Source organism: Mesoplodon bidens (assembly GCF_964165515.1).
Source record: "Mesoplodon bidens genome assembly, chromosome: 3".
In the NCBI taxonomy this organism is placed as follows: domain Eukaryota; kingdom Metazoa; phylum Chordata; class Mammalia; order Artiodactyla; family Ziphiidae; genus Mesoplodon; species Mesoplodon bidens.
Genome location: NC_138178.1, coordinates 3662841 through 3679656, shown reverse-complemented (window position 1 = coordinate 3679656; position 16816 = coordinate 3662841). Strand labels below are relative to the sequence as shown.

General features: G+C 39.5%; 1 protein-coding gene across 1 annotated transcript in view; it reads left to right on the top strand.

Moving 5' to 3' along the window:
* Nucleotides 1-16816, top strand: part of KIF5B (kinesin family member 5B) — a 45946-nt gene that overhangs the window by 5771 nt on the left and 23359 nt on the right. The window contains exons 2-11 of the mRNA XM_081227716.1: nucleotides 941-1028; nucleotides 9788-9861; nucleotides 11092-11196; nucleotides 11693-11741; nucleotides 12265-12320; nucleotides 12405-12492; nucleotides 12657-12781; nucleotides 14175-14279; nucleotides 14591-14736; nucleotides 16227-16375. Of these exons, the coding sequence (XP_081083842.1) occupies nucleotides 941-1028; nucleotides 9788-9861; nucleotides 11092-11196; nucleotides 11693-11741; nucleotides 12265-12320; nucleotides 12405-12492; nucleotides 12657-12781; nucleotides 14175-14279; nucleotides 14591-14736; nucleotides 16227-16375 (985 nt within the window). The remainder of the gene's footprint in view (nucleotides 1-940; nucleotides 1029-9787; nucleotides 9862-11091; nucleotides 11197-11692; nucleotides 11742-12264; nucleotides 12321-12404; nucleotides 12493-12656; nucleotides 12782-14174; nucleotides 14280-14590; nucleotides 14737-16226; nucleotides 16376-16816) is intronic.

Genomic DNA, 16816 nt, shown 5'->3' with positions numbered 1-16816 from the left:
TGATTTTTGCATCCTTGCACTTCAAAGTTACAACATCCTTTGGTTTCTTGAATGCTACAAGCTCCCTTCAGCCTCAGGATCTTTCAGCACCCTGTTCCCAATGCCTGGAGTACTTCCCCATGCTCACCCTCCCTCATGAGTAACATTGAAGAGAATGACAGTGAGCTGGGTGCTACTTACTCTTCAGTTCTTTAACATCCCTTGTCCAGAGTGTGTCTCCGGCATTCTTCTGCCTTCCCTTCAGGTTCTCCTCTAAGTGCTCTCATAGCACTTCGTTAGCACTCTGTTGCGGAAGTCGGAATTCTAGTCACTTAATCATTTGTCTGATGTCTGCCCCACTGTTACTTAGGTTCCACTAAAGCAGAGAATGAATCTGTCTTGGTCATCATTCTAGCATGGTGTCCGGCGTAATTGGCACTCCATAAATACTTATTAAGTGGATGAGCGGTTGAAATGCTGTTGCAGTAAACTGAAAAGCTGAATGGAATAGTGGAAGGAGCCCTGAACCGAAAGACAGGAGATTTGGGTTTGAATTTTAATTTTGTCATTTACAACTTTTGGACCTTTCACGATTCTAATTCCTTATCTGCAAGATGATGTTAGTATTGAAAATAGGGTCTCAATATCTGCCAGAAAAGATATGCATTAAATAAAAATTCACTCAGCAAAATGAGTGCCCACCACAGTAGTGCTAATTTCTGTGCTAGGCTCTGGAAATACAACAAAGACTAAAACAGACATGCTTGTTTTTGTGGAGTTTATTCTAGTGGATTTGTTCTTGGGCCCTAAGGTCCTTTCTGCAAAGATTCTGTGACATGAAGTGAGGCATAGTAGGTATCCTATTTTGAAGGTTAAATATATGATGACATCTTTAAAGGAGCTTAGAAATGTCTGTTCACCTTTAATCTGTGTAGTTGAAACCCTTGTTTCTGTTTTTCAGTCCAAGCCTTATGCATTTGACCGGGTGTTCCACTCAAACACATCTCAAGAGCAAGTGTATAATGACTGTGCAAAGAAGATTGTTAAAGGTAAATATATTTAACCTGCTGAGTTGTTCCAGCAATAAGTCAAATTTTGTTTGTGATCTCTCCTGTTTACCCAACGTTCTCTTTTTCATTTTACATTCCCTTTCCCTTTAGTTAATTGCAGAGGTTGTTTAAATAATAAAAAGGTTAAATATAGTTAGTAAACCTATTGCTCATATTCCATGAACTAATTTATATACAGTACCTATTAAAGGGTGTTATGAGAATTATAGTGTTACACACATGTCCTTGGAAGATGCGTTTCTATTAGATATTCCCAGGAGAGTTTCTAAGGTAGCAATTGTAGAAACACAGCAGCATGAGGATGAAGACAAAATTGCTAGACAAGTTTCTATAATGTATTAGGAAATGGCAGTCTGTCATTCTCCCATTCCATTGTTATTCCTTCCCCAGGGACTTACCTTGTAGTCAACTGTGAAACCCTTGAGGAATTCAGCAGGGGTTGCCAAGGATGAGAAAAGTGTACATTCCAGTTAATACTATTAACCTATACTAAGGTATTTTTCAGGTTTATGTTTTCTAAAACCATGGAACCTTAGAGCTGAGAGGGTGTTAAGTGATTATCTGGACTTATTTCCAGTTACTGCAGAAATATCTTACATCAAAGGGATCTTATGATTAAATAGCCATTACTTCGTGAAGTGCTTTATATCACTTTTTGACAGGTCTAATTGTTAAAGAGTATTTACGAGGGGCTTCCCTGGTGGCGCAGTGGTTGAGAATCTGCCTGCTAATGCAGGGGACACGGGTTCGAGCTCTGGTCTGGGAGGATCCCACATGCCGCGGAGCAACTACGCCCGTGAGCCACAGCTACTGAGCCTGCGCGCCTGGAGCCTGTGCTCCGCAACAAGAGAGGCCGCGATAGTGAGAGGCCCACGCACAGCAATGAAGAGTGGCCCCCGCTTGCCACAACTAGAGAAAGCCCTCGCACAGAAACGAAGACCCAACACAGCAAAAATAAATAAATTAATTAATAAACTCCTACCTCCAACATCTTTTTAAAAAAAGAAAAAAAGTATTTACGAGATTGAGGCAACATCTGTCTTCCTATAGTGTTCACCAGCGTAGAGGGGTTGGGATTCAGTATCAAGTGGAAGGTTAGGATTAAGTAGGAGCACAGACATTTCATCTAATAACAGGAGGAAACGTAGAGTTTATGGATAGAAGTGGGTCCATTCGTGTGATGGAGGGAAAATGTACATGTTCTTTTCATATTAATTCCAGTTTGTCTCTGATGTAGGGAGCGAAGTCATCACAGAGAGTGAGGATGGGAGAGGAGGTTCTAGGAAAAGGTACAGAGTCTTCTAGCAGTGTGGAAGTGAATGGACTAGGGAGGGCTGGCAGCATTGCCAGGCAGCATTATGAGCCCACTTGTGGTTAGCTGCCAGAGCGTTGAATTTACCCAGTTGTATTTTGCCAGGCAAGTACAAAAGAGGGAGAGAAGGGCAAGCGATGTAGTCGAGAGTGCTGCATTGTAACGGTGAACCCTGGAGTCTAAGCTGCCTGGGGGGGTGGGGGGAGGCAGAATTTAAGGGACAGTGAAAAAAGGTGGTAGGGTTAGTGTGTTATAGTCTCAGTGGAGTCAAAGGTTTTTTGGAATCAGGGTAATAGAAGGAGTAAAAGGAAGTGGATACTTGGTGTTAGGAAGGCAGTGCAGTTAGTAATGAAAGGTCTAGAGTGTGACCATGGACTTGGCATCTGAAGGAGAAAAGGATAAGATCATGGAGAAAATTAGGTTCAAGAATCTAGAGGCCAGAGTATCATCTAGTACATGGACGTCTAGTAGTGGGATCACCCACTACGTGGACATGAAACCACCAAGAATTACAACAGGTATGGAATTGGTGAGAGACAGTGGACTGGAGGGAGAATTAATGGGTGATTCTGTAAACGACTGCAAGAAAGAGGAACAGGCAGTGTCATCTTTTCTCGTAAGCATCAAATAGTTTTCCAAATGGATCTGTCATGGAATGCAATTATACTACATTCTTTGATTTTGACTTAACTTTTGTCATCAGTACAGCAAAAGATTGCTTTTTTAATAACATGAAGTTGTTGATTCATGAATTCACGGGCAGTTTAAATGTATGAATCTTTTTCACATCTGCTGCAGCCAACGTTAGACCCCAATCCACACTTAAATATTGAAGTTTTTTTCATCAGGCATAGAACCAGCATTGCATATTTTTTTCATCTGGCATCTGCACAAGTCTTTAAAGTGCAGATTCCATTTTGTTCATTTTAGCTCATAATCCTATTTTGAGTTTTGTTTTTACAGTTGTCTTGCAAGGGATCTGAGTTGGCTATTAGCATGTTTTAATAAGTCTGTTATGGTCACAAAGATACTGAAGGCTTTTTTTTTAAGGTCTTTATTTAAGCACAGTGGAGTTTGGAAAGTATTACTATGAATCATTTATAAAGAACTTAATGGGCCATGGTTCTTAGCCTAATCTTCTAAAAATGGAATAAGGTTGTTGGCAGTTATTAAATCATACTTGGTATTTAACCAACTTGAGATTCTCTTACCTGTACAGTTGTCTAGTTCTTAGCTTACCAACATATCCACAAGAATATGATGAAAAGCTTGCATCCTTTTGTGAAATCATGGTGCATGACTCTGGTGTTCCCCCAAAGTACTAGTTGAGTGACCCAAACAGGAAGTGAGATTAGTTCAGCCATATCTTTTCCTCAGTGAAATTTTGGTATATTTGTCTGAGGTTCCCAGAATCTATTGACTTTTTGCTTTTTGAAAACGAGTGTAGCATTTACAAGTTAGTCATCTTCTTTTTTTTTTTTTTTTTGCGGTATGCGGGCCTCTCACTGTTGTGGCCTCTCCCGTTGCGGAGCACAGGCTCCGGACGCGCAGGCTCAGCGGCCATGGCTCACGGGCCCAGCTGTTCACGGCATGTGGGATCCTCCCGGACTGGGGCACGAACCCGTGTCCCCTGCATCGGCAGGCGGACTCTCAACCACTGTGCCACCAGGGAAGCCCTAGTCATCTTCTTTTACCTGCATTCCCTGTGGCTTTTGTGAAATTTTTATCCATGGGATGTAATTCTCTTACAACTAGAAACTTGGGCTCATTTAAAGCCATTCTTTGGCCATCCTACCCACCTCAACCCCAAAGCCGCTCTCAGCAGTGTTTTTTCTGTTGTTCATTTTGCAGATGGTGTTGTAGAAGATGGTAATACATCGTTTGTTGACATAATCACCTTTTCTAGGCAGTGCAGGTCTACTCACTTCTGAATATTTTAAAAACTCTCTTTAGGGCCTTACTTTTTATTTTGTTTTGTTTTTATAAGACTCAACTTATCCTGGGCTTTTACCTTTCTCATACTGTTCTAGTGATTTTTATCTCTTTTGTACATCTTCAGTTATGTAGTCTCTTAACGATAGGCTCATACCTACCTTTCTCAGAACTCTGCAGTCTGTGGTCCTGACATCTAGGGTACTTGTTTCTACTACCTTTTGTACTGTTTCATTACTATTTACAACTCTGAGATGACATCATTCTTTTTTTGAAATCTTTCTCCTTTTCTCAACATTTTGATCCCTTTTACTTTTTACCTTTTACCAGCAGATTCCTGCTTTACTGTTGGGAACCGAGTTCTGGATAGCAGTTCCCTTCTTTGCAGTATGGTTAAGAGCATAGGCTTTGGAATCAGACAAACCTAGGTTGACGTCTAGGCTCTGCCACTTTCTAGCTTGTGACCTGTGGCAAGTTCCCCAGCCTTTCTAAGTCTCCATTTCCTCTTCTGCAAAATAACGGTACTGTGAGGATTTTAAAAGATGATTCATGAAAAAGTACTGACTCGCCCTGGACAAGACACAAATGTGACAGAGTTACCAGTAAACACGTAGCTTTAAGGAGAGAGATGGGGGTGGGGGGCTAGGTGAGGTGTCGGGGCAGGAAAGCAGTTAAATACGTGGCGCGCTGGACTTGGGATTCTCGCTGGCACACAGATCAAGTCGAAGGCCATGGTAAGGAACTGGTAGGCAGGGATTGGCAAACTGATGGGCAAGCTGGTGTTTCTTCTGAGATGCGGATTCGACGAGCAGGCTGCTGGGACTGAGGTGAGAGCGGCTCGTGTGCTCTGGACTCCTGACAGCCCACCGAGGTTGCAGTGTTCCATAACTATCTGTACAAGTATATAAGTTACGTATAGGGCTGCTACCTTTTCCTTTTTGTAGATAAGTCAGATAGATTTTTTTTGTTTTCTTTTGAGCATGCTTTATCCACTTGTGTTCTCTTGAACTGTGAACCCGAGTGATGTCTACAAGTTGGTTTCCCTGGTATAAAGTAATTGTCATTTATTCAATATTTGCTATATGCCAGGCATCTTACCAGGCCTCCAGGGAGTCCCCAGTTTCCCACCATAGCTTCCTGACCTGGACTGTGTGCCACTGTATCCCCTTAATTTTTCCAGGTGTAGCCTGCCATGTATTTATTTTGGTTCCTCTGTTCCTTGAGAATATAATGTAGTAGTTAAGAGCTTGTCTTTGGAACCAAGACTGTCTGGGTTTGCATCCCACCTCTATCTTACTGGCTGTGGAACTGTAGGCCACAGTTTCTCAGTTTCCTCATCTATAAAATGGGACTAAAAATAGTACCTTCCACAGGGTTTTGTGAGGATTAAGTACATTCATATATGAAAGATTATTAGAGCCTGGCACATAATGCTTTCAAATGTTAGCAGTAATGTATATATTTTTTTAATTAATTAATTTTATTTATTTATTTTTGGCTGTGTTGGGTCTTTGTTGCTGCGTGCGGGCTTTCTCTAGTTGTGGCGAGCAGGGGCTACTCTTCGTTGCGGTGCACGGGCTTCTCTCTGTGGTGGCTTCTCTTGTTGCGGAGCACGGGCTGTAGGCGTGCAGGCTTCAGTAGTTCTGGCGCAAGGCCTCAGTAGTTGTGGCTCACAGGCTCTAGAGCGCAGGCTCAGTAGTTGTGGCACGCGGGCTCAGTTGCTCTGCGGCATTTACCGCCAGTAGGGAAGCCCATCAGTAATAATTTTATATGATGACTTCTAATTCTCACAGCCTTCCCCTAAGCAGACATTCTGCTGATGAGGAAGCTGAAGTTCAGAGAGATTAAGTGACTTTTAGAAGGTGATAAGCTGTTCCTTCACTTGCTAAATATGTTTTTCTTGTTTACAAAGTATGAAAGTAATATTTGTCCATAGTCCCACCTCTTTTTCTCACAAGAAAGGCAAAAGTATATTATAGAAGGGGAGGGACACTTTAGAAAGATGCTGTATGAGTAATAGTAGTAGTCATTCAGCAAGCATTTGAGTTCCTACTAAGTGCCAGGCATTGTGCTAGGAGTTAAGCACAGCCCTGGCCTCAAGGATTTTATAGGCTAGTGAGGAAGGCAGACAAGTAAACTGATGGTTGCAATACACAGTGATCAGTATTATGATTAAATGCAGGTGCTACAAGAACACGTAGGATGGGACTCTTTCCCAGATTCGTGTGGGGGTGGAATTGGATTGGAGAGAAGTAAAGCCTAAGCTAGTCTTAAGGATGCACAAGAGTGGGAAGGAGAGAGAGGGATTTACTCCAGACAGAGAGATGCATGTGGGCTAACTGAGGCAGCCCACATGAGAAAAGTATCACCTGTGTAAGGAAGAACATACATTGTGGTATGACTGTGACGTTGAACCGTATGAAATTGTCAGATTCAACCATTCTTACCAACAAAAACAGCAGTGTGAGGGGAAGGATGGTGGGAGATGGAGCTGAATAGGCAAAAAAGAGCCAGTTCCAAAGGTGCCTAATTTTATCTGATTACAGATGCGTGCTTTCTGGGATTTTCAAAGAGATGAATATTATTTGTGTGTGTGTGTGTGTGTGTGTGTGTGTGTGTGTGTTTAAAAGAACTGTACTCTTGGGGGCTTCCCTGGTGGCTCAGTGGTTGAGGGTCCACCTGCCGATGCAGGGGACACGGGTTCGTGCCCCGGTCCGGAAGGATCCCACATATCGTGGAGCGGCTGGGCCCGTGAGCCATGGCCGCTGAGCCTGCACATCTGGAGCCTGTGCTCTGCAACGGGAGAGGCCACGACAGTGAGAGGCCCGCATACCGCAAAAAAAAAACAAAACAAAAAAACCTGTACTTTGAAGGTATGTGCATTTCATTGTATGTAAATTTTATCCCTGAAGAATAAAACTGCAGAACACTGAATTCTAGCCAATGGTGTATGCATGCTGGAGTATTTAGGTGGAAATGAAGTCTGCAGTTCACTTTGAAATGCATTAAATAAATAAGACAGATTAAAATGATTAAGGCAAACAGTAAAATGATAAAATGTTAATGATACAATCTTGGTAGGGGTTATAGGGGTGTTCACTGTAAAAATTCATTCCGTTTTTCTGTATGTTTAGACTTTTTTATAATAAAGTGTTGGCAGTTAAATCACTATAGAAAGCAAAGGTCAAGAACAGATTTGAAGGTAGGCAAGAAGGGATTATTATTTTCCTAATTGATAACAGTTACTACTTTAATGATAGCCTGGTGCCTCTAGAAATCACCTAGTCACTGTTACATCCCTGCTCCCAGAACAGAGAGCCTGGATCGGAGTGCTCAGTAAATACTTGAACATTGACTATTCCGTAATCTCTGTAATCATATAAAATTTTTGTTTTGCTTGAAGTCCCAAATACAGACATGTGGCATACATTGATTATCCTATGAGCCCTCATATGATGTATTTCACCTAACACAAAATTACCATAATATCCTATAGACATATGCTACTAATATGATCTTGGGAAGGTCACTTATTCATTCACCTACCAGTATTTATTAAGTACTTATGGTAGTTGCTAGGTAATTGGATAATATCATGAATGAACCTTTCATGTATAGATCTAACAAAATTAGGTTTTATGTGATTGATTAAAAGATCTTAAGCAGAGGGTATGATACTGACATGCTGAGAACAATTATATGTAAAGGAAGTGGATTGGAAAGGGTCTGGTGCTTTTTTTCCCCCAGATTATTGCTTCTTCAGAATTACAGAAATATTGTAATCTTATCTATTTTATTCTTTTTAAAATTTTTTTATATTGCTTTGGTAATTGTAACAAATGTACCATATTTTTATTTATTTTTGGCTGCGTTGGGTCTTCATTGTTGCGCGCGGGCTTTCTCTAGTTGTGGCTTGCGGGGGCTACTGTTCGTTGCGGTGCGCAGGCTTCTCATTGTGGTGGCTTCTCTTGTTGCGGAGCACGGGCTCCAGAGCGCAGGCTCAGCAGTTGTGGCTTGCGGGCTTAGCTGCTCCGCGGCATGTGGGATCTTCCCGGACTAGGGCTTGAACCCGTGCCCCCTGCATTGGCAGGTGGATTCTTAACCACTGTGCCACCAGGGAGGTCCAGTCTTATCTGTTTTAAATGTGATTCTTGAAATTATTTTGCTTCCCTTCATAAAACTGAAAAGATTTTGAATGAAAGTTTCAAATGTTTGAGATCTCCTAAAATCTTCCCAGGGAAGTAAGTACTAATACCTTCTTTTCCTTATTAAATATTTCTGTAGCAAATCCGTTATCTAGTTAGCTGTGCCTAATGTTGGGACCTTTAAATTTTTTTTTCTTTTCTTTTTTAAAATAATCAATTAAAAAAAAGACAAGAATTGACTTGCTTACTACAGGTTTACTTTCCACTGTTACCATCTGCTGTTTCCAACTGAGATTTCTCTTTTTACTTTGGCTTCCTCTAAAATAGAATGTAATTTTTTATATATATAAATTTATTTATTTATTTATTTATTTTTGGCTGCGTTGGGTCTTTGTTGCTGCACACAGGCTTTCTCTAGTTGTGGCGAGTGGGGGCTTCTCTTCATTGCGGTGCGCGGGCTTCTCGTTGCTGTGGCTTCCCTTGTTGTGGAGCACGGGCTCTAGATGTGCAGGCTCAGTAGTTGTGGCTCGCAGGCTCTAGAGTGCAGGCTCGGTAGTTGTGGTGCACGGGCTTAGTTGCTCCACAGCATGTGGTATCTTCCTGGACCAGGGCTGGAACCCATGTCCCCTGCATTGGCAGGGGGGTTCTTAACCACTGCACCACCAGGGAAGTCCTAGAATGTAATTTTATAGTACTTTTCTTTTCACCAAAACAAACAAAAACAAAAACCAAACCAAACAAACAAAAAAAACAAAACAAACTGAATCCCTGAAAACTGGAAATTAAAGGTCACATTGTTCACTCACATCCCTCCCAACCCCCCCTTTAGCCTAGTAAAGGAAGATGCTTAAATGTTAATGGTAGGCCTTAGGATACACAAAGGGCTAGAAAAGATTTTCCGCTGTTTTTTTTTTTAATTCCACGGGACCTCCCTGATAATCGGTTTTGAGGTAGGACTGGGCTTGTTACACTTTGTATAAGGAGGTATGTTGTGTGGGTTTGTGAGGCTTAACCACCAGTTAACCACCAATCAGTCCTACTTCTAAAAGCTATTTCATATCTGTATGCAAGCTGCCAGAGCACTTTTTTTCTTTTAGGTCACGTAAAGCTTTGGAATACAGGTGTAATGACATCTGAGATGTACATTGACAGGAGAGATGATTATAAGCAGTGGAATTTAAAATTTGCTTCTTACTGACAACAGAAAGTAATCTGGGCTGGAGAGAAAGGAATTCCTTAGGTGGATCATCACTAAAAGGATTACTATTAATATATTCTTATTTCGTTTAATGCCTTGCTTAAGGGGAAAAAAAAATCCCTAATGTGTAAAATCTCTTATTTTTTCATAGATGTGCTTGAGGGGTACAACGGAACCATATTTGCATATGGACAAACCTCCTCCGGGAAGACACACACAATGGAGGTAACATCTCACAGTCTGTACTTAGGTGTAGTTTGCTGCGCACAGTGCACTCATTCGTTATTTGTGACATCGTTTTACCATACGCTTAAGCAGCTTTATCTACTCTATTGCTTTGTCTCATACACGTTATACATGAGTAACATCGATGTTGCAATCTAATCAGTTCCTGAGTTTGAATGGTGAGACCGTATATTTGAAATTATATCTAGCTTTGTTTTATCCACAGAACCACAAAATTATGAATGTTTTAGAATTAAGTAAGAGTTCTCTGTCACCTTCTAACGGGAAAGTTTGAACTTTTTAATATTTGTGTTATTCAGAGCACTTAACTGTTTCCTCCTCTCCTTGGTCGTGTCCGTGTGTCCATCCCATTTCCCCACCCCCAGCCAAATACTTGCCCCTCTTCTCTGATAAGAAGGTCTTCAAAATTATCAGAGCTGCCGTTAATAATAAATGTGAACCTGCTCAAGCTTTGCTTCTAGAACACAGCCTGTAATTTTCTGCCACTGCTGCAGAGTATCTGCTTTTATCATTTATCTGAGCATTCCATATAAAGTAAATGACTGCTTATTTTAGTGTCACTCATGTTACTCATTTCCATAACGTCAGAGAACAAGCACATTCCTAGCATTTGGATGAATTTGACGTGAAGTAGATGCAACAATGCAGATTTATATGCCGAGCAACTAACAAACGTTTTCCTAGAATGTGTTCGTTTACAAATGTGCATAATCTGATCTAACAATTAAAAAAAACGCTAAGATCAGTTGGTAACCCATATGGTTGGCATATATTATTTATGTGTAACTTACGAAAATATGTAACAGTTGAATTAGGTTTTTTTTTAGGTATTTTGTACAGCCACATTTTTTTTCACCAAAAAATGGCAACAATTAGAATTCTTATCCTCTGTTGACTGTAAATTATAGATTAAAAGTTTTGATTTTTAGGGCTTCCCTGGCGCAGTGGTTGAGAGCCCACCTGCCGATGCAGGGGACACGGGTTCGTGCCCCGGTCCGGGAAGATCCCACATGCCGCGGAGCGGCTGGGCCCGTGAGCCATGGCCGCTGAGCCTGCACGTCCGGAGCCTGTGCTCCGCAACGGGAGAGGCCACAACAGTGAGAGGCCCGCGTACCGGAAAAAAAAAAAAAAAAAAAAAAAAAAAAAAAGTTGTGATTTTTAATTTGTGTGTCACAGTTTGTTTAAGAACTGGTTTTGTTTTCTGTTTAGGGTAAACTTCATGATCCAGAAGGCATGGGAATTATTCCAAGAATAGTGCAAGATATTTTTAATTATATTTACTCCATGGATGAAAATTTGGAATTTCATATTAAGGTAAAATCATTGGGGAAAGGTTGTATTTTATTTTATTCCTAGAATAATTCTGTTCAGTACTTTTTCTTTTAAAAAAGTATTTTTAAATATTTTAAAAATTATCTTACAGACAGGTGTAGCTGAAAGATTATTAGAATTAGTAAACTCACATCCTTCATCTGCCGTGGTAAACAAGTAAGCTGAGCCTCTCTTGCCTTAGCTGCCTTCTCTGTAAGATAAGGGAGTTTGGCTACACAACTCAAAAGTTCTGCCTAATTACACCTAATTAGTCTAATTTTAGGAGAAGATACATAGTGGAAAATGTACTTTAGTTACATAAGGGGTTTAGTGGATTTAGGGCTTCTCATTAGAATAAGAGCTGTGGCTGAGTTGTCCCTGTAGTCTAGATGGTACCTGGAACTCGGACCCTAGTAAATATTTAATGAATAGGTGAATAAATTACTTTGTAATTTTAAGTGGCTGATTTTTCTTTTCCTTTATTCCCTCTGCCCTTTAGGTTTCATATTTTGAAATTTATTTGGATAAGATAAGGGACCTGTTAGATGGTAAGTTAAATTCTTGCTCTTCGATTGTTTTTCAATATACCACATACTGCTTCTTTTTAGTAGTAACTGTGAGACCATTTCTTAGTGACCTATATGAAATTGACTTAAATTATAGGAAAAAGTTTTAATTGAATGCCTTTGGACTTATTGAAAGCATATATTGTGGGTGCTTTGTAAGTAGTAATTAGCACATTGGACACAGAGTCTGGGAGCCTGAGTCTTGAGCGCTCATCTTCTGTCAGCTGTCGGGCAGAGACACTGTCCTTGGCAAACCATTGAACCACTCCAAAATGTGGGTGGCAGACGTTGGCCTGGACCTAAAATTCTATATTGCTGCATTGGTTTCTATATAAATCTCCTACTGTTTCTATAGGCTCTTGCTTTTATAGTGATATTTACATATTTTTGAAGTTTATGTATTATTAGTAGCCTGCTTGGGGAGAGAAACAGTTGATTGACTGTTTCATAGCCAGTGTTAGAGTTTAGGGAAATGTTGTTAGTGTTATTTATTTTTCTTTTTCAGTTTCAAAGACCAATCTTTCAGTTCATGAAGATAAAAACCGAGTTCCCTATGTAAAGGTACGTATAATATAGAATATTTAGTAAAGCCCTACAATAACATTTTTTTAGGATAGTGACATACTTTAAAAATTTGTTTTACAGGGGTGTACAGAGCGTTTTGTATGTAGTCCAGATGAAGTTATGGACACCATAGATGAAGGAAAATCCAACAGACACGTAGCGGTTACAAGTAAGTAGCCTATGTATTAACACTAGTTAATGTACAAACTGCCTTAAAATATCTTTATCAAGTTGATTAATTGTAAGATTTTTCTTAGGTGAAATAATGCTTTAGAAATTATTAGTAAGGGAAAGCCGTGTTTGTTGATAGTTGTTTGTGTGGTTTCTTTGCAGATATGAATGAACATAGCTCTAGGAGTCACAGTATATTTCTTATTAATGTAAAACAAGAGAACACGCAAACGGAACAAAAGCTGAGTGGAAAACTTTATCTGGTTGATTTAGCTGGTAGCGAAAAGGTAAAATGTTTATATTCTGATAGATATCTAATCATTTTTATGAACTTTAACTCAGATTTGGGCTTGTGCATTATTTATTGTTATATATTGAAAATATGTATCAAATTGAATTTGGTAGCATTTTTGAGAGTTACAAGCATTTATGCCAGTGCTTTGTCATTACAAATTTACTGTCACTTGAGCCAGAGTCCAGTTCAACCAATAAGTGTTATCCTTGACTTAAGGTGTATGCTTTTATTGAGAATGTGTTGAGTGTATGTCATTAAGATTTTACTAGGTATCCTCTTCCTAATTTTTGGTCTCTATTTTATTCACATTGGCAGTGAGCTCTCTCTGAAAACTAGTAACTATCCATTAGTCCTTTCGGATTTTGTTGTACTTCTTTCTTTCCAACGATTATTTATTACAGTCATATACAATCTGATTCTAGTTTATGTCAAAATCAAAATAAGTGCAAATGTTTTAATATTGACCTATATGTGAGACTTTTTTGCTGTTCTGCTAACCTGTTGTTTCTTCTGATTAGAATGACATACCTGCTCCCTTCTACGCAAAGTCTTATACACATACTTCAAAGCCCGTCTCTAATTTTGTGAATACTGAGAGGCTGTTTTTTCAGCCATCATTGCTAACATATTATTCTATTATCTTTAATATATATATTTTATATTTTTTTAATAGAAGCAAGTTTGCTTATATAATAGAAATTTGGTCTCTCTCTTTAACAGTTATAGCATCAACATTATGCTTCCGTAAATTTTTTAAAGTTTCTCTTTAAAGGGGGTTAACAGGCCTCCCTGGTGGCACAGTGGTTAAGAATCCTCCTGCCAATGCAGGGAATATGGGTTCGAGCCCCGGTCTGGGAAGATACCACAGGCCATGGAGCAGCTAAGCCCATGCACCACAACTACTGAGCCTGCACTCTGGAGCCTGTGAGCCACAACTACTGAAGCCCGTGCACCTAGAGCCCGTGCTCCACAACAAGAGAAGCCACCGCAATGAGAAGCCTGTGCACCGCAATCAAGAGTAGCCCCTGCTCGCCGCAACTAGAGAAAGCCCATGCGCAGCAGCGAACATCCAATGCAGCCAAGAAAGGGGGGGATAACAAATTAGTAAACTACAAATGTACATGTAAATTGGTTAATTTTCAGGAGCACACCTAAAAATAAAATTTGGTATCTTCTTAATCCCATTTTGTCATGCAGCTAGTTACTTGACCTAGGTCTCAGAAGAGTCATACTCGATAAATAATGATAACTTACAGTAAATACTTGGCAAATAAAATCATGAACCTTTCCCTTTTCTTTTTTACTAGTTACTGATGACCTCTGAGCTTTTTAGAAAATCAAAGAAAATCACCTAAACTCGTAATTTTTTGAAATCTTACGTATAGGTTAGTAAAACTGGAGCTGAAGGTGCTGTGCTGGATGAAGCTAAGAACATCAACAAGTCCCTTTCTGCTCTTGGAAATGTCATTTCTGCTTTGGCTGAGGGTAGTGTGAGTATACTTGTCTTCTATTTCCCTGTCGTTAGTTAGCGGAGAATTACAGATAGACACATACATGTGCATGGATGTGTGAGTGAGAGAGGGATTCACTGAATCAGTACGTATGAATAAGTTGTCTTTTAGGGATTTATTTTATAGTATTAGTATGTATATCCTAGTTTCCATCTTAATAACTAGCATTTAAAACAACTGAAATCACTTTGTAGTTATTGTAAAGTAGCATATTTCTACAACAAATTTTATTACATAGAAACCCATTGGTCCTCTTTGTTTTTTGTTTGTTTGTTTGTTTTTGTACGTAGACATATGTTCCATATCGAGATAGTAAAATGACAAGAATCCTTCAAGACTCATTAGGTGGGAACTGTAGAACCACTATTGTAATTTGCTGCTCTCCATCATCATACAATGAATCTGAAACAAAATCTACACTCCTGTTTGGTCAGAGGTTTGTTGTTAAGAAAATGTGGTCTATACGCCTCCTTCTCTGCTGCCATTGCTGCTTATCTTTTTTTTTTTTTTTTTTTTTTTTTTTTTTTTTTTTTTTTTTTCTTTTTGCGGTATGCGGGCCTCTCACTGTTGTGGCCTCTCCCGTTGCGGAGCACAGGCTCCGGATGCGCAGGCCCAGCGGCCATGGCTCACGGGCCCAGCCGCTCCGCGGCATATGGGATCCTCCCAGACCGGGGCACGAACCTGTATCCCCTGCATCGGCAGGCGGACTCTCAACCACTGCGCCACCAGGGAGGCCCGCTGCTTATCTTTTTAAAAAATTGTTTTATTGAAGTATAGTTGATTTATAATATCATGTAAGTTTCAGGTATACAGCACAGTGATTGTTATATACATATCTTTTTCAGATTCTTATCCCTTATAGGTTATTACATAATATTGAGTATAGTTCCCTGTGCTATAAAGTAGGTCCTTGTTGGTTTTTTATTTTATGTATAGCAGTGTGTATATGTTAATCCCAATTGCTTCTTATCTTGTTATAAGTGCAACAGAAGTCTTTATGTGATTGATATTATCACCCATATTTTAACTTACTGGTTTATAGTTTTGTCTCCTGGACTAGAATCACCTGAAAACCAAGTATTACATTTACATACCCTCTGTAGAAAATGCTTGTTGAATTAAATAAAATTGAATGGGATATCAAAAAAAAAGAAAATGTAGTCTAAATGTAGATAGGCCTTTTGTTTATTAAATCTAGGAAAGTTTCACGTAGATATTCAAATCATTGTGTATTGTTAGTGTGCTAGACACAGTTTTTTAATTGAGAGGCAGATAATATAACCAAGGTCCATCTTGTAGGCTGCTTGGGTTTGAATTAAGTTTTAGTACTTAAATTTTAGTACTAAAATTAGTACTATTAAGTACTAATTTTACTACTTAAGTTTTAGTACATTACAGTCAAATGTTAACTTGAGTCAAATTTATGTGAGAAGCTTCAATTCAGCATTAAAGAAAACAAACATTTGAATCAGATAATAAAGCAAAACCTGACACATAATCCTACATTAAGCCTGTTGACATATGTGACCTGTTCACATAGTGAGATAACCATATATGAGATGGCTAGCCTGGGAAGGTCAATAATGATGACTCTGTCTCTGACCATCAGTGATAATTGCTTTTCTTAATTCAGCCTTATAAATGAATTGGAGAAACGATGGGCTCCTGTTTTTTTATACTCATCAGGTTTTGTTGTTGTTGTTGTTTTTTAAGCTATTTACAGATGTTGGGACTGACCCAAATTTAATGGATTGTGAATAAGCACCATACTAATTATAGCTCTTAGGATTTAGTCAAAGATAACTGGACAAGAATAGTTAAGTTAAATTACCAGCCACACATGCATATATTACAGAAATATAGATACCAGTTGAAAGTAATTGTCACATTCTTCCCCCCTCCCCTTTCCCCAACTACTTCTCTTAGGGCCAAAACAATTAAGAATACAGTTTGTGTCAATGTAGAGTTAACTGCAGAACAGTGGAAAAAGAAGTATGAAAGAGAAAAAGAAAAAAATAAGACCCTGCGGAACACCATTCAGTGGCTTGAAAATGAACTCAACCGATGGCGTAATGGTAATAACTTACGAATTTGTCGTTTTGAGTTTGCTGAATACAGATTTAGACCTGTTTTATAAATTTAAAAGGCATTAGGGATCATCAGATAAAAATGAATAAAATCTTTTACATTAAATTCTGATTTTACCTGAAATAATAAATAGAGGCATAAAGGCCAACTAGCTAGCTGTAGAAGTCTCAGGATGGCGAGATGCTTAGCTTAGGGTGAAATCAATTACAATGATAAGAGTTGGTGACTGGCTTTAGAAGATGGGGGAGAGTCAAAGGTCATTCCAGGGCTTCCCTGGTGGCACAGTGGTTGCGAGTCCGCCTGCCGATGCAGGGGACACGGGTTCGTGCCCCGGTCCGGGAAGATCCCACATGCTGCGGAGCGGCTGGGCCCGTGAGCCATGGCCACTGAGCCTGCACGTAGATAAAGTTGGTAGGAGCTGCTGAAAT